This window comes from Bemisia tabaci, chromosome 2 (genome assembly GCF_918797505.1).
Source record: "Bemisia tabaci chromosome 2, PGI_BMITA_v3".
In the NCBI taxonomy this organism is placed as follows: Eukaryota; Metazoa; Arthropoda; class Insecta; order Hemiptera; family Aleyrodidae; genus Bemisia; species Bemisia tabaci.
The window spans coordinates 33,287,097-33,309,052 of record NC_092794.1 but is presented as its reverse complement, the minus strand read 5'-3'; the positions used below and the strand labels follow the sequence as shown (position 1 = coordinate 33,309,052).

General features: G+C 39.2%; 2 protein-coding genes across 8 annotated transcripts in view; both read right to left on the bottom strand.

Annotated features, from left to right (window-relative positions):
• CysRS-m (cysteine--tRNA ligase-like protein, mitochondrial) overlaps window positions 1-21,956 on the bottom strand; it is a 158,660-nt gene that overhangs the window by 97,883 nt on the left and 38,821 nt on the right. For all 7 annotated transcript variants that reach the window (XR_011899298.1, XR_011899299.1, XM_072297180.1 and 4 more), the window contains one exon: window positions 6,148-6,281. Coding sequence is in view for 5 of the 7 variants with exons in the window: in XM_072297180.1 (XP_072153281.1) it covers window positions 6,148-6,281 (134 nt within the window). In the remaining 2 variants the exon portion in view is untranslated. The remainder of the gene's footprint in view (window positions 1-6,147; window positions 6,282-21,956) is intronic.
• On the bottom strand, window positions 786-6,141 carry LOC109035663 (uncharacterized). The gene is made up of 2 exons (XM_019049375.2): window positions 3,839-6,141; window positions 786-2,986 (listed from the first exon to the last, which is right to left on the bottom strand). Exon 2 carries the CDS (start codon window positions 2,972-2,974, stop codon window positions 1,349-1,351), a length of 1,626 nt encoding a protein of 541 aa, XP_018904920.2. The 5' UTR covers window positions 2,975-2,986; window positions 3,839-6,141; the 3' UTR covers window positions 786-1,348.

The following is a 21,956-nucleotide window of genomic DNA, read 5'->3' as shown; positions in this document are numbered from 1 at the left end:
AACTTAGTGAATCTAGGTAAGTACTTTCTCAGATTAGCCATGCCACTACTTTTCCTCGCTTTTTCATTAATCATTATCCACAAAGTTAAACATACTTAATGTAAATGTTACACTTAACTTGTGTGTTTAACCTGATAGTACCTCCGTAATTATAATTATCTTACCTGTTAAAGTGTATGATGCAATGAAAAAAATTTCACTTCGAGACAGATGATCATTTCCTGGTTGATACCTTCGCAAGTCTAGTTGGAATGTTGATTCAGCCGTGGCACTCACCGGAAAATTTCTTCCTCAATCGGACCTTTGATGATTAATTGTCGAATTAGCTTTGAGCTGATTGAATATAAATGACACCATAAAGTGTCATTTATTAGTGAATCAGAGATCAAAGTATAAATTTGAAGCTGCTAGGGCAGTAATTTCATCTGGCAAAACTGATCATGCACCTACATGCAAAACCTCCTTGAGACGGATCTGAGACACTTTGAGTCACCAAAAGGAGGTATTCATATTCACTTATTCATTACGCACACAATTTTCTGCAACTGGTGGAATTTCTTTGCTAAATTAGAACGCTTAAGAGAAGGTACTGCTAGTAGAAAATATGCGATTATACCTATCTAACCTACATTACCGGTGTATGCACTAGAGTGGTAACGCATAAAGAACAGACACGAACAAACACTGAAGGAAAGGGCAGGAGTGGATTAAGTTACTGTAGTCTCTAATTTACTTCTGAACTGTTAATTTGAAGAACCATCAGAAAAGAATGTCTGGTGGTGTGAACTTGTGAGAACTGACTTTCTGTTTCAGAATGCTCTGAATACACATCACAATGAGCCGATAGACTCTAGCTCCAGGTTGTAAAATACGATGAAACTGATTGTCAGATGCTTTGTAGAAGTCAGAAATGGTTTAAAGGTAAAGAAAATTAAAAGATTCCGAGTTGTTTGGATCCTTCCTGTTATCAATCTTCGTTTGTTTACGAGCCCGTCGTTTCCGATAGCCGATGCTCACTCGCGGTCGCCCGGTGAATAAATTTCGCGAACTTTAACGCCTTTTTTCATCAAGAAAGAGTTAATTTCGGACGAAACCAAATGTTTCAACAAATTTCTCGTCAAATTTTACCACTAAATCACATAATCACAATATACAGCTAGAACCTTTCGCTAAATAAACAAACCGGGCAGCAGCTAACTCGGAATAAACCAAGGGTGGTCACCTAAAGTGTGACGTCAAAAATCGGCGTCCGCGCCACGGCCCGGATTCAAATAACGTTTTTGAGGGGCACGATTTTAAAATCGCATTTTCTCCCCTTAGCAATTTTTTTCAAAACTTTTTATTGTGCTCATCGTTTTTCTGGTGAAATTTTACATAAAGTGCAATAGCTTTTAAGCCAATCCCTCACCAGCCGAACTGCCTCATTAGCCCTAATTTCAGCGAGAGCCCTTTTGGTCGACGGACTCAGTATAATTTTATTAGCTGCAAGGAGGTTTTCCTGTTTTTTCAGGTCAATTTTGGTTATAGAATCAGCTTCTTTAATCACTGATGGTTTTACAAATTTCATTAAAAGTTCTTGCAAGAGCCTGTGCAAGTGCCTATATAGGAACGGTGCTAATGGCCAATCTGACTGGAATCTAGTGAGGAATTCCTTAAACTCTGAGGAATAACTGAGGAAAAAACATAATTTTGGCTTTAGAAGAGGATCCTTAACAAATTGTTTGACACTTTTATAACTGTCACTGTCCGGCTCGTTTTTGTCATTTTCAACACCTTTTATAAAAGCTCTAATATGCGGTAAGGTTAGAATAGCCGTAGAGGCAACTTCCGTATTCTCTAGCCACCTTACAGAACAGTGCTTTTTGGGAAAAATTTCACTACCGGAATATTGGGTATACAGTCCTTTTCGGGTGGGCTTGTCTTTAAACAAATAATAAGAGTTAGAAAAATACGATGTCAGCTTCCAGTTTGTTGCCTTAATACCAACTTTAAAAGAATTGTTTAACACATGCAATCCACAGGTACCAATAAATAATAACATTTTGGCGAGAGGGTTCTTCTCTAAAATAAGATTTTCGAAATCTTTAAGAAATTTTATGTTTACATTAGGCCCATCCATTGAAACACTCATTACTTTCTCTAAATTCAATGACTCAATAACAGAAATTAGACCTTCTAATAAATCTATAGCTTTGGCTCCCTGAAGGAAGGCTGATGAATAGTAACTGGTTTTGACTTCATTGGTGTCAGCACACCAATATATAACATTTACATCCATCTGCCCTTTTTGGGCTACTTTATTTAGAGATTCATCGAAACCAATGGTAAACTCAGAACATTTTTGGAGAGTCTTTAGTAAATTATGATGAAAATAGGATGCCAAACCATATACTATTGAATAAGAAATTTTAGTTCTCTGCAGGTGTATTTGTTTTGCAATATTTGAATCCGGATACTTGATCGGATCAAGTGATACAATAGATCCCGCACTTCGATAAGATACATGGTTCTTAACAACGTTCAAACAAGTGAGTATTTCTGCTTTGGCTACAAGTTCTTTGGAAACATAAAGATTCATAGGTCCTATGGAACTAGTATTATTTGATGGGACAGAAACAGATGATGCCTCTTTTGATGTGACAGAAACAGATGATGCCTCTTTTGATGTGACAGAAACAGATGATGTTTCACCGGAACCCGTGCTAGAATCTCTGACAGTTTCTTTCGTGCTATAGGACACAGGTTTACAGTAATTTGACAATGAGTTTGACAGGGTTTGCGCACTAACTGCACTTACATGTCGTTTTCCTTTAGCATGACTTAACAATGCTTGCTTGCCCATATTGCTCAGGGAAATGGACGTGTTGCACAAGGAACATCTGGCGTTATGAACACTTGCTGTGTCTGCAACAGCCCAATACAGTGCAGGGTCTAAAGACCAGGATATTTGGTAGCGGGTGTGTTTCGGCTTCATGATTACTGCATTCTGAAAAAAGAAAAGATAATAAAGATAAAGACTACTGCTGGGTTGAGTTCAGTTCAAACAAGACTTCACCTGCCTTTTGATTTTTGCCCCCATCTCAAACGCTAAACAAGAGCTTGTGTTACAAAACTAAATAAAAGAGCGAATGCTGATGCTAGAACTGCTAGGGAGCTCTGATTTTTGATGGCGGAGAAAGGGAGAACATCAAACAGATTCTGTTGTGAATGAGGTCCGTAACTGAGAGAGTTCTGACTTTAAGTACTATGTATTATTGGCATATACAATGTCAATTCTTCACTATACAACGATCTTTATTTGCTTGCACAACAATCAATGTCAAATGAAACTGAAAATTAGAGCCGTCTCCAGAGCCGATTCTACCGTTCCTGGTTGAAGTAAACCCCCTGTCAAAGCAAATCTTTGAATGCTTTTGTCCAAAATTTTAAGAGGTAAACATGGTTGTTTATGGCTTGAATGATACTTTCAGCTATGTTGGGACTAAAGTAATTATCCTTCAGTCAAACTTTAACCAGGTTAAAAAATAACGAAAGGTTGTAAATCCGATGCTCAGTCAGTAGAAGCTTCGATCACAATACTTAACAACTGAAAGAGAGAGTTACCATTTAATATTTGTTGTAATCTAGTCACATTGCTTACTCAACCAAAAGAGCGATGAAAATACAGAGATCTCCGCGGAGATAGATGAGACAAATCTATCAAAATATTCAAAATGCAGCTAGGTAGCAGATGAACTCAGTCATCGCTAATTAATGTGAAACTTCTTTCCTAACGGTTCACTCCGCTCGTGCCATCTCATAAATGATGATACTTAGAAGATGAAAATATTTCACTTACCAAAACTTGCTGCTTGAGTCCATTCTTCGTCGAAGCATTTAGACCGCGGTATGAGTGCGAGATCACGAGAGAAAAAAGTTGAGGTTATGTCACTAAGCACAACAGAACAGTCACAACCAAAACCATAGACGGTCCGCGCATAAGAATTTTTTTGGCGAGACGATAGGTAAGCAACCCGCATTGCACGTATTACCGAGAGAAATCATCAGCGGCAGAAACGACCAATCACATTTCACCAAGCGCCGCTCGCCGATAGCAGCGCCAGTAGCGGAAGTCAGGTGAAACAATCAACAAATAGTTCACTGGAAATGCGCTAGAGAGAGTCATCACAGCCGCACAGCAAACACGAACAACGTAAGCGGAATAAAGTTCCCTGACTTTCTGTCAAAATTCCCTGACATTCCCTGACTTTTCCAGGTCGTTACAAATTCCCTGACAATTCCCGGTTTTCCAGATTTTTGGCCACCCTGTAATTGAAATCCGTAAAAACCAACGTGCTTGTCAGTTTATCAGAAATCGGATAAACCCAAGAAAACGTCGATCCGATCATCTGTTGGCCCACAATGGCCAAAGTTCATCTAATGGATCATACCTCGTATTGCATACGTATTGTCAGTATCAAGGTAGTATTGCATATATACTGTCAGTGTCCTGCAGTGTTCTGATGACCTTGTCATAACCCTGATTTCCATATGATATCAATCTTTCCGGCCAATACTGTGACAATATTTTGACAGCTCCAAATCAATGACTAATAAATACTGACATAGTCTTGATATAATATTAAATCAGGATACATCAGCATTAAATAAATACTGACACTACTGACGTGTCAGTACTATTGTAGTATTATGTCACGCCTAGCCGGGGGCTACGCCCCCTGGACCCCCGGTCACTCGCTACGCGAGTGACATTCCGAGCCGATTTTGTAGTAATTGCAAATTTTTTATCACTATATTTTGAAGATTTCATAGAAAACATTATGAAATTCTCACTCCACAATTAACTTGTAGAATAATAATGGCAGGGCAAGAAATAGACTATATCTTAAAATGGACGGTTCCCACTTAGTAAAAACAGCCAGCACCACGTGAAGGTGAGGAACCATCGTTAGCCACTTTTTTTTTTCTTTACTTTTCTGAAAAAAATTTACTGAAATTTTAGTTGCGTCCCCTAAAAGGAAACACGGAGGAAAAAATTTGTGCATGGAACCCGAAGCTGAGATCATATGGATCTCTGAAGTTTTCGGATCACGCATCCGAAAAGTTGAGGTCCATCTGCCGAAGTTTGGGTCAGACAATTGAAGTAATTCGGTATATACCGAAGGTCTCAGGTCACACATCTGAAGTACTCGGTGCATACCGAAGTGCTTCAGATTTCTGACTCAGAGATTTAGGAAAAACACAGTATAGAGAACCAAGGAAATCACAGTAGAACAGAGAAAAAAATACAGTCGAATAAATAAAGAAAACTATTATCGAAGAAATTCTAATTATTAGAAAGTAATTAGCTGGCGTAATCAATGCGTAGCTGCATAGGAGCATGAGCGAGATTTATCATCAACTGACCGCTGGCCGCTAGGTACCTGGGTGGGCGAGCGACAATACGTAAGCGGTGGCATATGGTTCGATTGACAGAGGAGTGGGGAACAGTCAGACGTAGGGGAAAGGTTCAGGATGAACCGTTCAACACAGCCAGGGACGAGTTCTATAGGACGCCGTTCTGGTGTGAGCGGGTGATTGCAGCGCATTCTCGCGTAGGATCCTAGTCAACTCAGAGGATCCTTCCCCCCGAACCTCGACTCATCCATCGCCCGCTCCAAAAGTGAGGTTAAGCCGGAGATTGAAAAATAACACATAAGGCGGCTGAATTCTTGAAAAATAAGTATATTTTTGGCGTTTTTCGACCCCTTTCGACGAGGAAGGGCCCGCCGCATGTTAGTGTATGGCGAAAAATTCGATTTTTCGCAGTTATACGCGATCCTACGAATTTTAATGAAGTCCAACAACTGATAACAGCAGTGAGTTGCGAGGATCCTACGCGCGATAGCAGCACTAGTACCTGCTCACGAATTTTTACATTGACTCTTACGGGAGTCCAGGGTCCTATAGAACTGGTCCCTGACACAGCGCAGCGTCAGTCACCGGGTGGGGAAGAGAGTCCGGGAGGGGACACTTCCCCTCGAGTGAAATAGAAAAAGGCAGAATCGCTGAAAGTCTGAATCCTTCGAAGTTTATATTAATGATGATGATTCTGTGCTAAGTGGGATCTAGACGGAGAAATACATCAAGATAGATACTCCAAAATACCTGAGTGAATCCAATAGTTGACCCATTGTGAGATATTATGATAGGCACAGCATTGAGCTTCTTCATTTTCATGGTGAGGAAAAAGTAGGTCTATTCCTCCACTGTGTATATCAATTTGGGAGCCAAAATATTTGCTGGAAATAAAGATGAATGTACGGTAAATTAATTATTTCTCTATGAAATAAAAAGAACACAACAAAATGAACGATGTTCTCTTTGTGTACTTCTACATTTTCTATTGGCGTGCCTCTAGGATTCAGTCAGAGAATATACTTTTGTACATTCAAGACATCTTTCACGTTTTTTTCATTCAGAACAGAAACGAAAAGTTCTTCAGTTTGAGGAAACAACGAAGGAAATTTTCTCGATGGTATTCACTGTGCACTTCTTCAGTGAGGAAGAAAGGAAATATATTCTTTGCTTTGTTAATTTTCCAAGTTCCATGATGGTAAGACCGAAAATTTTCTTAAATTCGATTCAAACTCGGTTAGTTTATTTACTTTTCAGGAACTTTGGAGAAAAAACAACTTCCGATTCGATGGGTCAGTTGCGCTGGTCATAGAATCGTGTTTTCATGTTTGCTTCTTTTAGATTGGCTGAAAATAATAGATTAGTCCAAACAGTAACTACCTACGTTCAATATTAAGAGAGGTATTGCGCATTGAAAAGTCGGGTTTTTGACGTCATCCACCGCAGTGGTGACACCCTTGGCTTATGCTTGGCTCTCCTTAGTCCTTATGCTGTTAATGTAGAGTTGCATGGTTTTTCTGATGTGTCAATCCGAGCTTACAGTGCTTGTACTTACGTTCATTCGACTGATAAAGACAAAACTTCTCACTGTCAATTATTCATTTCAAAATCCCGCGTGGCTCCTTTGCATTCTACTAGTTTACTAAGATTAGAACTATTATATGCGGGGCATTACTTTTATCACGATTATTATCTCAAGTTTTAAATGCTATGCGGATGCCCTTTTCGGCGATTTTCTTGTGGACTGATTCGACGATCACTCTTGACTGCATTCGTGAACGTCCAAATCGTTGGAAAACTTTTGTAGCGAATAGAGTGGCTGAAATGCAGTTGAATACTAAAAATGCTCATTGGCGTCATGTATCATCAGATCAAAATCCTGCTGATTTAATTTCTCGTGGGGTTCGGTCTTCGACTTTAATGAACTCAAATTTATGGTGGCATGGACCAGAAATGTTACATAACCCGGGTATTTTCCAACACTGTCATCAAGATATTCGGTATGATGATTTGTCTACTGAAGTGTAGTCTTCTTGTACTTCACAACTAATTTCGGTTAATCCCTTTGACTTCTTTGAAAAATACTCTTCCCTTTCTCAGCTGATAAGAGTTTTTGCATATGTTCAACGGTTTATTTTCAATTTCAAGTCTAAAAACAAGCTATGTAGAAAGATTGGAGAATTAACAGCAGCTGAATGCGACAGTTCTTTAAATAAATTGAATAAAATTGCCCAATCGTAAGTATTTTGGCATGACATTTCAGATCTGCCTTCTGGTGCTTTACACAAAAAAAGCATACTTTTAGCATTAAATCCCTTCCTTGATGAAACTGGAGTTTTAAGGGTCAATGGTCGTTTACGTAATGCAAAAATTTTTTACGCACAAAAATTTCCTACAGTATTATCAAATAGACATAAATTGACAAACTTAATTTTGAAACATGAACATTCTGTTCGACTATTTCTTCCAGGCCCTCAAGCTTTGCTGGCTTCAATACGTCAACGGTTCTGGCCTTTAAAAGGAAGATCTGAAGCTTATTTCACCGTACGCAATTGTTTCATATGTAGAGTTGTTCGCCCTAAACTTCTGACCCAAATTATGGCACCATTGCCATCTCACCGAGTAACTGAGCTGCGACCTGTCAAAATTTGAAGAGTCGATTTTTGTGGTCCTATTTTTCTAAAACCATACTCTAAGAGTAAAGAAAGAGTGAAATCATATGTTTCATTATTCGTTTGCTTTGCAACAAAGACAATTTATTGTGAATCAGTAAGTAATTTATCTGCAAATGATTTTATTGCCGCTTTAAGAAGGTTTATTTCCAGAAGAGGGATCCCCTCAGATATCTACTCAGATAATTCCAAAACCTTTATTCGCACTAATAAAGAATTGCACGGTATGTTGTCCTCGCTTTCTAATGATGAAACATTTCAGCATGTTCTATCTGGTAACTCTATATATTGGCATTTTATTCCACCAAGAGCTCCTCAATTGGGGGATTATACGAGGCTGCAATTAAATCACTAAAATTCCACCTGAAAAGAGTTACAGGAAATTTTGTTTTCACTCGTGAAGAATTCCAAACAACGTTGCTTGCACAAGTAGAGGCTTGTTTGAATTCTCGTCCCCCAACAGCTATGAGTGATGATCCAAATAATTTAACACCTCTCACTCCCGCTCATTTTTTAATCGGACAAGAATTGACCGCACCTCCGTTCCACACTTCAAGGTCCAACATTGAGTCTGTCAAATTAAATGATCGTTGGACATTATTACAAAATAGATTTAGGCAGTTTTGGATTAGATGGGAGACGGAATATTTATTTGAGTTGCGACGACGTTCCAAATGGAAGTATCCTCAAGCTGATTTAAAACCAGGTACACTTGTGTTAATTCAAAATTCTAGTTCTAATTTTTTACCGGCCTGCTGGATTTTTGGACAGGTGAATAATTTATTTTACGGCAAGGATGGACACATCAGAGTTGCTGAACTTTTCAATAGTAATGGTGACATAACCAGACCGATTTGTAAGTCTGCACCGTTATTAAGTCCCTGAAAGATTCTGTTGAATCCCTTGCAGGGTTCAAGGGGCGCGGTATGTTAAGGAATGTAATTTCCATGGTTACCATCTTTCTATCTTCTCTCTGTATATTGATTGATCTTGTCTCCGCTTTCCTTCATGCCGGTTTACTTCCTGTACCTATTTACTTAATTATTATTTCAATTGCGGCGTATTATAAAGTAAGAATTGTTCTGTGCTCTTCTGTATTATTAAATGTTTCGTTCAGTTTGATTGGTTCTTCAAATACTTCATTTCTAAGGTTCATTCTGTCACTTTTCTTTTATTCTTGTTTTCTGCCTAACCTCTAATCTTTGTGAGAAAATGCTCAACAGCCACAACAATCGTTTAAACAAAATAGTCAGAAAACGTACCTGCTCAAGAATTTCTCACAAAAAAATTTGACAAATTCATCAAAACACTCTCTCCAACATCCTACAAAAATCACTCTCTCTAAGCGCAAAGTTGATTAAAAGGAGGTTGGTACATTCAGCCATATTGATGACGTACAAGTGGGACCTCGATCTGGCGCGCAGTTCAAAATGCTTGTTTTGATATGCTATGTGTGGTGTTCCAGAGCACCCGTCTTCGTATCTTTTTCTCGGAAACGGCCGAGAATTGAGCTTCGGACGAAAATTTTCAGCGGGAAATTGACCGCAAAGAATTCAGTAAAATTATTTTCAGCCCCCCGAAACCCCATTTTAGGGAGATGTTAAGAGGGGTACCCGGTACCCCCCCCCCTCTCCCCGTTTCTCGCATATATTTCAAATAGGTAGGATATGTTTTAACTTTGGATTCAAAGTTTATGGCCAAAAACAAGAACTTTGTGCTCTATATGCACTTTCTTCTTGAGTCCCCATTATTTGGAGTTACGGGGAATTTTGGGGCCTTTCTTGCGCTAATTTCAATTGGAGACTGTATGTGCCAAAATTATCCGATTTTCAAAATTTAAAAGTCTCCTAAGAGAAGATATCAATACCTTTTTGTTGATGTGCCACATGACTCCTGTTAACCCAAAATTATGGGGACCACGACCCCCGAAAATTTTGCGGCTTTGGAGAAAAGAAGCAATTTAAAATATCTTGATAATAATAAAACACATTCGAAAATATGTTTCGAATGTGTTCATTTCATGTATATTTTCATATTCTGTTACAATAAATAATGTGTGCACGAGAAATTGTTATCAATAGCATCAGTCTGCTTGCGCGCAACTTGCACCAGACGTCTAAATTCAAACTTTGCGCTACTCGAGGTCCCACTAGTACGTCATCAACATGGCGCCGAAATGGGTGATTGTACCAACCTCCTTTTAATCAACCTTGTTCTTAGCGGCCACAAAATATCTAAAAAAGCCAAAGCATTTAAAATTTCCGATAAAAAAATTAGACGGCTCTTGTGCCAACTCAGACAGTGAAAAAGCAGAGGTGCTAGCCGATCATTTTAAAGCAGCTTTTAAACCACGCACCAACATTGAGATACTCTCATCATATTCTGACTCAGAGGAAGTATCCACTTAACAGCTCAGTCTCAAGACCACAAATACAGGGGGAGATGTCGACATTGAAACCTCGTAAAAACGTCAAGAAAACTACGCTAGTTAAAATCAAAACCATTTCTCCTTCAGAACTCTCTAAAGAAATAAAAGGGAAAATGAAATTTCAAATAGCACTTGGATTTGACAAAATCTAAGGCTTAATTTTAATAAATCTTTCCGGAGAAGCATTAATGAAGTCGGTCTCCATTTTTAATGCTGTTTTGCGCTATAAATACATTCCAGCGCAATGGAAAATTGCCAAAATTTTTGTTCTATTAAAACCAGACAAACCACCAGCCGATGCAGCCTCATATAGGCCAATATTTCTCTTGCCTGTCATATGAAAACTATTTGAAAAACTTTATATTAAACGCTTAAATGAAAAAGTAAAACATAAAAATTTAATTATTGATGCTCAATTTGCATTCAGAGCACAACATTCCACTGTGGACAAACTTCACAGGGTCACAAAATGTATTGAGGATGTCCTCGAAAGAAAGGAATATTGTGAGGCGGTTTTTCTTGACGATGCGCAGGCATTTCATCTTGTTTGGTATGGGCGTCTCGTCGAAAAGCTTTATAACATGCTGCCTAGTATTCATGTGAAACTCCTGTAATCTTTCCTTACGGACTGACAGTCCCGCGTACGCTATGAAAATGCAGTTTCCAGCATGAGACATATAAGGGCAGGGGTTCCGCAGGGTTCTTGTCTTTCTCCTCTTCTATACTCCCTTTTCACCACAGACATCCCACAGTCTGGGAGGGGGAAATAGTTGAGCATTTATGCAGACGACACTCTAGTGTTAGCATCAAAGCTACAGGGAGGCACGGCACAATGCACAGTCACACTTAAACAAAATAAACAAATGGACTCAAAAAGACAAAACTAAACTTAACGCGTATAAATCGGTTGAAGTTGTTATCACTAATAGACTGTTTACCCACATTCCCTTACTTATAGGGGGAGTTCAGATCCCTAAGGATACTATCGCTAAATATATTGGCCTCCAACTGGATTCCAGGCTCAGATGGGGCGCTCACATTAAGAAAAGTTAGCTCACATTAAAAAAAAAAAGGTCGCTCAACTGCGACTGAAATTCTTAAATATGCAGTGGCTCTTGGGGCGCAAATCTCGACTTTCCCTGAGACTAAAGCGGCTTCTCTACAAGTCAATGTTGAGGCCGGTTTGCAGTTACGGTTGCCAATGGGGTTGTTGCACGCATTTTTTTAACTCAGTTTTTACAAGTTGAAGGTAGGCTGATTATTAAAGTATTTTTCTAAAAATTGTCTGATGGTTGGAACATGCAGTAAAAGCTTCGAAAGTTCAGAAACGATTTGAAACGAGGTTTCTTCCCGCGCCTCGAAATCACGTGACTCTGACGTCACAATGCACGGCCATAGGTGTTTGCTATCTACCTAAACTACGGACCTACTAATATGACTTTTTTAAAAAATCAGGAAAAGTAGAGTTTTCCGACTAAACTTTTTTTATCTTGATGGATACCTGAAGATAAGATTAATCAATTACCGACTAGGTTTTTGGCTCTTCACAACGACTTCTGGGTCGAAAAGTGAGTTAAAAGCCACCCCTTCCCCGTTTTCTTCACGGAGCGAAGGAGCCGTTCGGCGGTGAGCGGAGGGCGGTGCACAGCAGCTCGTCCTCCTCGGATTTTCCGGCAGCGTCGTAGCCAATCGGAGCTCGAGATGAACTTAACCTAACCTGACCTCCACAAGATAGACACGCGGTCAAAATGAGGGTAATGGCGGCGAGGAGAGACTCCCATGCGTTGTGACGCATGCTTTGACCAACAGTACAGCAGCCAATGACAATCGTTCATTTTCAACTTGAATTTGATGGAACTTTAATGTAGTCCAGTCAATAGAGCACGTATAGGGGCTAAGTAGAGACAATTTCTGAGGAAACTTTCTGATAAATTATTCCTATGTATCTTTGGTCGCTGAATCCGAATTTCACATTTGCGAAAAGATCTGAGGCGAGCCAAAGCCGCCATCTTGAAAAAATGGCCGAACTTTGCGTTTTTCGGGCAAAAAACCGAAATAACGTGTATATTATGGAAATTACGGCAAAAAGAGTTCTTTTCAAAATTAAAGTTCATAAAATTTTCATTCAAACGAGCCCAAGATCGTTAAGATCGGATGATAACAAATGCCGTTACAGCGTTGCTAAGTTTCAGGCAAATATTGAGGTTAGGCAATTTTCGTAACTTTCCCTGCGAAAAGAGAGCTTTCAAGGCAATTAATCGTTAAATCGTAGAAAAGTGTAAGTATGAATGATAAAAGGAGTGCAATTTTGAGTTCTTGACTTTCAAGAACGGCAGCGGATAGGGGGGGGGGGGGGGGGGGGAGGTCCGTATGAGCGCAGCTGCAGGGTCCTCCGTTCCTCCCCCATTTTCATAGCTCGGGTGCGGCCAGTCGGCCTTGGTTCTCTGGGATAGAAGTGCAACTTGAGTTTTCAACGACGTTGTTCCAATGAACCCTCTCTTATTATTTCGGCGCAAAACTGTTAATAAAAAATCAAATGAGGGACTTCAACATTTTTTGTCAAACTCTCACCCTATACCCTTTTGTTGACCTTAGCAGATGCATAATAGCATGCGTATTAAAGGAACAGTGTCCACATTATATTATGTGTTTTTACGTTTACACCGCGTGTAGATGAAATTGATGACAAGAATCCTACTTATGTCATAGATGTCCGTTTTTTGCTCCATCGAGTGATTTGGAGACAAAATGAGGCATTTTCATCAAGATGCAACAACTATGTGTCCTACGTAAAATCGAAGTATGTTCCGCTAATTCTTTGATCGTTCTCATCCAAGGATATCCCAAGGATATTACAAGATGCAGCAAGAAAACTCTTGGAAGATGGCGAAGAGGACAAGTCTCATCAATGGAAATAAAATTCCATGAAACTATGGTCCCAGGGTGGCCCAATTATACACAGCAAAATTTATTTTGCGAATTTTTTTGGTCTTACCCCCTAGAACTGTTCCATTTGATCAAAAAACACCCTCTGCCAAGTTTCAGCCTAAGTGGATAATATTAACCCGTGCCGACAGAGCCATCTTTTTTATATGGGATTTTACATTTAAAAACACTTTTTTCCAGAAAAATCCATTTTTCGAAAAATGTGTAATTTCTAGAAAAAATCTGAGGTCATATTCGGCTTCAGCAGGAAAAATTGAGTGGGAAGTCATGTACTGGACACTTCAAAAAAATTTTTTACCCCTCGTCATAGCGGCGAAACAACTAAAACACCTAGAAAACGCTAAAAAAGGATAAAATGACGGTGATAAGTCCGAAATTATTACGTACGCCTCACAGTGCAGTGTCCTTATGGGCGGATGGGAAATAATTCATATCTGATCGAATAATGCATGGAATTCAATGAAATTTTGACAGTGTTGAGTATTCATCATGTACTTGCTCGTATTAAAGTCAAAGTTTCCAAAATTCCCCAAATGATTGAATATAGTGTTGCCAATGTGCCGTTATTTTCCCACTTAGTTTAATGACATAAGTACATTACTTTTGTGGGAAAAAGAGAGAAAACCAACCTGAAATCACAACTAATAAGGCTTACGAGGGTATCTGGCCCTCTCACGACCCCTCCATTTCAAATACAGTGTTGCCAACGGGCCTGGAAAAAGCAGTTTTTTTAGCAATAATTCAAGGATTAAAATGTATAGATTCACGCAAGCTCACTCCAAAAATCGACTGTATGCTTACAGATACAACGATGCATATTTTACTTTTTAACTCTGAACCTAGCAAGGCTAAGGTCTATCCTTTCTTTCATTCCGAATTTAAATGCTGCGTGAAATGAAAGCTAAAAAATTCAAATATACATAATAAAATAATGAGGTTTCCGAGGATCAGCATGAGAAAAAGGAAAAAAACTTGGATTCGGTCATATTACAAGTCTATAATAAAAAGGAAAAGGCACTTCAAAAAATAAAAAATTCAGCACGGTAAATCATCACCGAAAATCAACAGCAAAATTAAACTTCACAAGAGACAAGAGAAAAAAGAAAGATAAAAACAAAAAATCCTTAAAACATACAAAAAATCCATAAAAAATACAAAAAATTTTGTCCAATTTTCGTCCAAGACACGTTGGTTTGCGGATTGTTCTCGGAGTTTCCCCTCAATTGTTGTAACTCACTCCTCCTTCGATATCCGTGTCCATAAGTCGAAGAGATCAGAGTTTTTCAGAGCAAGACCTCGAGACAGGAAAAACGATATAACTTTATTATTCGCAGCCAGACGCAGATGGGACTTTAAAATTCAGAATCTACAGGAAATTTGCAATCATTATCACTTGTCAGGAAAAAAGGTTATTCTAGGTTTTTCTTAAAAACGTCTTTAGAATTTAAGTAAGAGGGAAGAATATGAATTTAGAGTACCATCGAAAAACGTGCTTAAAAGTAATGTATAGAAGTTGAAAAAATAATTTTTACGATACAATCTTAATGAAATAACTTACTAGGAGTGTTTGTAGCCATTTTTATCACCAACTGGACATTTGATACCGTGTCAATCAGCCTTGATCACTGCTATCACAACACTTGCGCGTCATCGTCTACCGGTCACCGCGCGCGGAGCTTAAATCTCATCACTTCCTCTCACGCCAATTCGATGCAAATCAGTAAACGAACATTGAAAATGATACCACCAATTTCCCCTTTTTTCGTATATCTCATTACTTTTTTCATTTTATACGTTTGAAAATTTGACTTATTTCCATTGGCACTGCACTATGCGCCTGCATCCGAAAACAAAGCTCAACTTATGGAAGGTGATTCCTACGTACTTTAATACGCTGAGTCTGAAAATGCTATCCATTTTTCTCTATTCCATCAGGATTTTCCGGAATATCAATTTTCTTGTATAAAAAAAGGGTTTTCCGGGGAAAACTCAATTTAAAGGAAATAAACCTCAACATATGACGGATGTTTTTAATGTGTTTTTCAACGCTGAGTCCGAAAATTATGTCAAAGTTGCTCCATTACATCGGACTTTTCCGGAAAACCGATTTTCTTGTGTAAAAAGAGGGTTTCCCGGGGAAAACTCAAGTTTCAGGAAATAAACCTCAACATGTGACGGATGTGTTATATGTGTTTTTTAACGCTGAGTCCGAAAATGAAGTCAAAGTTGCTCCATTACATCGAGATTTTCCGGAAAATCGATTTTCTCGTAGAAAAGGGTTTTCGGGGAAAACTTAATTGTTAGGAAATGAACGATCGACTTGTAATAGAGGTTTTTGATGTGTTGTTTAACGGTGAACTCGAAAATCATAACCGTTTCCCTTTATTCCACTAGGAGTTTCTGAGGAACTACATTTTTCCCGTAAAAAAGGTGATTTTCCAGGGAAAACTCGGTAAATCGATTTTCCGGAAGATCTCAATGTTAGGGAGCAACTTTGACATAATTTTCGGACTCAGCGTTGAAATACACCTTAAAAACATCCGTCACATGTTGAGGTTTATTTCCTAAAAATTGAGTTTTCCCCGGAAAACCCTCTTTTTATACAAGAAAATTGATTTTCCGGAAAATCCTGATGGAATAGAGAAAGAGGGATAGCATTTTCGGACTCAGCGTAAATAAGTACATAGGAATCACCTACCATAAGTTGAACTTTTTTTTTGGATGCAGACGTACGTAATTATTTCGAATTAATCACCGTCATTATATCCTTTTTTAGCGTTTTCTAGGTGTTTCAGTTGTTTCGCCGCTATAACGAGGGGTAAACATTTTTTTTTTTGAAGTGTCCGATACATGATTTCCCACTCAATTTTTCCTGCCAAAGCCGAATATGACCTCAGATTTTTCCTAGAAATTACACATTTTTCGAAAAATGGATTTTTCTAGAAAAATGTGTTTTTCAATGTTTTAAAATCTCATATAAAAAAGATGGCTCTGTCGGCACGGGTTAATATTGTCGATTTGGCTGAAACTTGGCAGAGGGTGTTTTTTGATCAAATGGAACAAATCTAGGGGGTAAGACCAAAAAAATTCCGACATTGCCTTTGGGCCACCTTAGGTCCCAGTAAAATCACAAGCAAATTTTCTGAAAAACGGCAAAAACAAATCTCGTTTGATCCAAAGGCTCATGAAACGTTTCAGGGCGGAAACCATGTCTGTGTTTCAAGCTGAAGAAGTCACTGACACAATCATAGTTTCAAAGGCCTTGGAAATGGCAAAACAAGGCGGCATTGCTGTCATTGTAGGAAAATATATTGACCTTTCTCGTCCTCCTTACAGTTCCGTGATGTATTGTCAAAAATGATTTTCTTCCAAAATCCGGCAAAGATGAGACTCCTTAAATACCTTTCAACCGAGGCAGCCTCCAAAATGATTTGAAAGCCTAACACATACTGTTCATTCGTGCCATTATTGGGTGTAACACAACATCATCACTCTTCAGGCAAGTCAAAATTGAGATTTTAGCAACCCTGAAGAACACCTCAGCTTTAATAAGTAAATCAGCTCAGATGCTTAAAAAATCAGCCTCAAAGCAAGAAGAAATCACTAAAGCAGGAAAATAATTTTTACTCCGATTATACCCACATAGCGCAGAATCTTATGTCAATACTGATACATATTGTTGGATGTTGACATGATATCATCAACACTAATGCAGTATGATATTAAGATTGTCGGTTAAAAGGTACACCGCGTCAGCATGAATATAACACTGATACCTTCAATATATCAAACAACAGTATTGAGTCAATGCTGACGAGGTAAAAAAAAATAACACGAAAAGAAATTAACACGAAAAAATGAAAAAAAAATATAGGAAGAAAAAGAAGCCTAAGAAAACACGGTGTTAATCAAAGTTATGATGAAAGTCGAGCCGCGCACTGATGCTATGCATGCTATAACAGCCTTAACAGGCGTGATTTTAACCCGGAACACCATCAGCTCCTTGTGGCTCAATGGCAGAATACTGGGCTAGGAATTCCGCGGTTCGGGTTCAAATCCACCTGAGGGCGTCCGGGTATTTTACGCTACTAAACGTCGCAGGACATCAAGTAAGTGGTTTATAATATTCAATACTTGTATACTTGTGTAATTCATGTTTCAAATGTAATACATGTGTAGTACTATGAAAATGACGGTCATCGTCTGAACTTTCATATCTACTTGACAGAGTGCGCTGAGTGTACAGACGTGTCAGTGTTAAGGTAGTAACGCATACATATTGTCGGTGTCCTGCAGTGTTCTGATGACCTTGTCATAACCCTGATTTCCATATGAAATCAACCTTTTCGGCCAATACTGTAACAATATTTTGACAGCTCCAAATCAGTAACTAATAAATACTGGCATAGTCTTGATATAATATTAAATCAGGATACATCAGCATTTTATAAATACTGACACTACTGACGTGTCAGTACTATTGTAGTATTATATCAATATTCTGTGCTATGTGGGTATGACTTCAAGGGTGAGCAGAAAAAACTTTGGCTGAATTTAGGTATGAAATCTATGTTCAGACTTTTTTCCACAATGTACAAAATCTCGCTTGTCTTCCACCTTCAAAGGATGCTGCCACATTTCATGCTCCTATCCTCAAGTACGTAGCAATGGATGAGCATCAAGAAATACGCGTGTAACTGGGGGTGAAAGAATAGCAGAAATGGCTTCATCCCCATCATTACCTTGAAAAATCCCGCAACGGGCAAAATTTTAAGCAAGATCTCAAGCAGGTACATTGAAGAAAGTCGCGGCGCCCGCGGTTTTTGGAAGAAAGGCCTTCATTGCAGTCTTCTATGGCTCGTGTGAAAATAGTCAATATGACGCACTTTTAATGGAAGAAGAAGGAGATGATGTAGATGATCCAGAAGACGCTGAATGTTCAGGCAATGACTATGACATGCGGAGAAGTGAAGAGATTGACGAGTGGCTGGAACAAGAGGCAATGCGGCGCAGAGGGAGCCATGACACGGTGTGTATGCATTATGAAGTGTGGTACGCAAGTCATCTGCTGCGGTAAATAGCGAGAGTGGATAGGGTGGAAGTTCGTGCGACTAAAAATGTTGAAGCTCCTCATCTGATTTTTTAATAATAAGTATGCGCTGAAATAATAAATGAGGGTATATTGGAACAACATCGTTTTCAACTCAAATTAAACTCCTCATACTGCTGATTGGATTACAGCGGTCGGCGCGCGTAAACTTAACGGACTCAAAAGTTTGACCCACTATATTTTTGACATAAGCTAGCAGTGCCTGTCTCTTTGGCTTGGTGGCAACTATTTTTGTCATCAGCGAATATACCTTTACGGAGGCACATCAAGATTTTGTCCTCCGGAAAAGGCGCCTGTGGAGGACAGAAAAACTAATAACCAGAGAACCAAGGCCGACTGGCCGCACCTGAGCCATGAAAATGGGGGAGGAACGGAGGACCCTGCAGCTGCGCTCATACGGACCTCCCCCCCCCCTTATCCGCTGCCGTTCTTGAAAGTCAAGAACTCAAAATCGCACTCCTTTCATCATGCATAATTACACTTATCTACGATTTAACGATTAATTGCCATGAAAGCTCTCTTTTCGCGGGGAGGGTTACGAAAATTGCCTAACCTCAATATTTGCCTGAAACTTTGCAACGCTGTAACGGCATTTGTTATCATCCGATCTTGACGATCTTGGGCTCGTTTGAATGGAAATTATATGCACTTTAATTTTGAAAATATGGCCGAAAAACACAAATTTCAGCCATTTTTTCAAGATGGCGGCTTTAGCTCGCCTCAGATCTTTTCGCAAATATGAAATTTGGATTCAGCAATCAAGAACACATAGGAATAGTTTATCAGAAAGTTTCCTCAGAAATTGTCTATACTTTACCCCCCTATTGACTGGACTACTGGGCTTTTTCGGGCTTTAGGACTCGGTTCTTGACTTTTTGAACGTTACCATAGTTTTTACCGCGAAAATTTCTATGACTACATATTTTTTTATTCTTAAATCCCTCACCCATGCAACAACCCCATTGAAGGGTTCTGCAGCCAAGACAAATCTAGATAAAATTGAAGAAATGCGGATGAAAATCCTGCGCAGCATTTTTAAAGCAAAATGGTAAAAGAGAAACGCAGATATTCGCGGTGACCTCGACATTGACTCAGTGGAGAATTACATCACCAAGATGTACTCTGCATACGACATAAGAAAGCATCGTCTTTCCAACCAAGAAGCGCTTGCGCTCCTGGAATGGGACCGATGCGGTCGCAGGCTGAAGAGACGTCAACCCTGTGAGCTTGGAATTCAAGGTTTCACAAAATTTTTCCCTTAAAACAAATGTGCCTCCCCGTATCTTCGGACGGATTAGGGGCTCCTTGGTCTTTGACCGGTGATGGTCGACTGCAGTCTTAAATAATACAAAAGACGTTGAAAGTAAAAACAAAAAGACATACTTAATAGTAATAACTTTGTATCTTTACCTTCCTCTTCAATTCATAGAGGCAGTAAGATAAAATGTGTATAAATAATAGTTAAGTTTTTTGCAGATAAATTAAGCTTTAAAAGACATTATCATACGTCTATAAGTGTTTATTGTAAAATGTTATATTTTCTTGTGCCGCCCTCCCTCCCCCCAAAAAAAAAAATTATTTCGTGACTGCAGAGTTTCTCCGGACATACACATAGTTTAAACCTTGAGCTCACAATGTCGAACGTTATCTCAACGGTTTCCGACCTTTCTTGTGATGCATATAAAACCGTCTACAGTGCGAAAGAGAGGCATCATGACACAACCGAACATACTTGAGAACTGTTTGAGATCAAAGCGCTGATCATTCAAATTGAAACGGCGGAACAGAAATAAATGAAAACATTTTTCATGATGGACCTTCAGCTAGAGATTCTGGATGAAGATGATTTTTAAGTGTCCACTAGACACCCCATTAAAGAGGAAATTTAAGAAGAACTGCGAGGCGAGTTCCTGAAAATTAACGTCATAGTATCTGCAGCATATAAGGAACTGGAAAATATAACGACTGCCCCGCTCGTACAATACTATTTGGACGATCTGGAGACACGTCCAAAAGTTTCCAATACTGTGTACGGCGTGCAGAAAGTAGTCAACGGTAATTTGCTGATCGGTGACCGTGCCATCAATTTCTATTCGGACGGAAGTTTAATCTTGGACGGTGATGAGGCAGAGGTGTTCAAACCGACACCCGGGCTATTGGAACTAATCTTAATACAATACCTGGGCAATTACACCGTATATGATCGCGAGAAATTCCAACGAGTTGTTACACTCACCAATTTGCATCGATATGATATTCATTCACGAAGAATACCCGAGTCGAACCGCAGTCATTAATACTACGATCTCCTGAAATCCCTGTCCGCTACATCAACTCCAAGATCGATCGGAAAGAGACCACGGAACTTCGGTAAAAAATTGAAGAAAGAATTCTGAGTTAAAATTAATCGTGCGGAACGGGAACTCATCTACTGAGACGATCCTAACGAACTAATCCAACCTTTCGTCCTCCTTCTAGCCTCAAAACAGGACGGTCACGACGATCACGATCAAGAAATTTTGAGTAGCGTGGAAGAGCTCCGGGCTCCATCACTTAATATATTTGAATCAGTGAGAACGAAAACAAACCAACTCGAAAAAATGAAAATAATCAAGACAGGCACAGAACTGCACAGAAGGTGAAGATGTTAGTCTAAGAAAAATATTTCTAGTGCCAAAGGACAAGTACTTAAGGATACTTTACAGATGCAAGTTGGAACAAATGCTGTCGCGTATACCGCAACGCGTTTATTCATAGAGGTTCTCTATCTCCCTTTCTCCCATATTTTCGGTCTCTCTCTATGAATTTTCAAAACCTAGCATCGAGCAAGCTTCACTTACTCGTTGCTATGATCACGTCGTACGCATCTATCTTTATTATATTTTTTTATTACCAGCGTCACGAGATGGATTGAAAGATAAGACTCTCTAAGACCGAGCTCCTCTTTGAACAAAAGGAGCCGGGCCACTTCGATTTCGACCTTCCACCACGAAGTCCTGCACTTCGGATTTCTTACCAACTAGCACCGCCATCCATTGTGCTCCGATAGTCAGTCTTTTAATCTTTTGTAACGATTCCATCTTCTTGAAAATACATGCGAATTCCTACGTCACCCAGTAACTCTATCGTCTTTTTTTCATTGCTCTCCCACAGCTAATTTTACCGCCACGGTGAGGATTATTTTAGATGTTTCAGTCCGTCTAAAGCCCAACTAAATCCTTCACCGCGACAAATGCGCTAACTTAAATGCTCTTTAAAGAAATTGACTGTCTTTGATGAAAATTGAGCATTTTCAGGTTACCGTTGTTATCGTTCTGGTTGATTCAGTTTAGGCACGATGAGTCACACCGACGCGACGGGTTCGGAAGCCGTATACGCTCGAAATTCGAATGAAAAACCCAAA

Excerpts from the sequence above, each read along its gene's own strand:
- LOC109035663 (XM_019049375.2), bottom strand. The coding sequence starts at position 2,974 with ATGAAGCCGAAACACACCCGCTACCAAATATCCTGGTCTTTAGACCCT.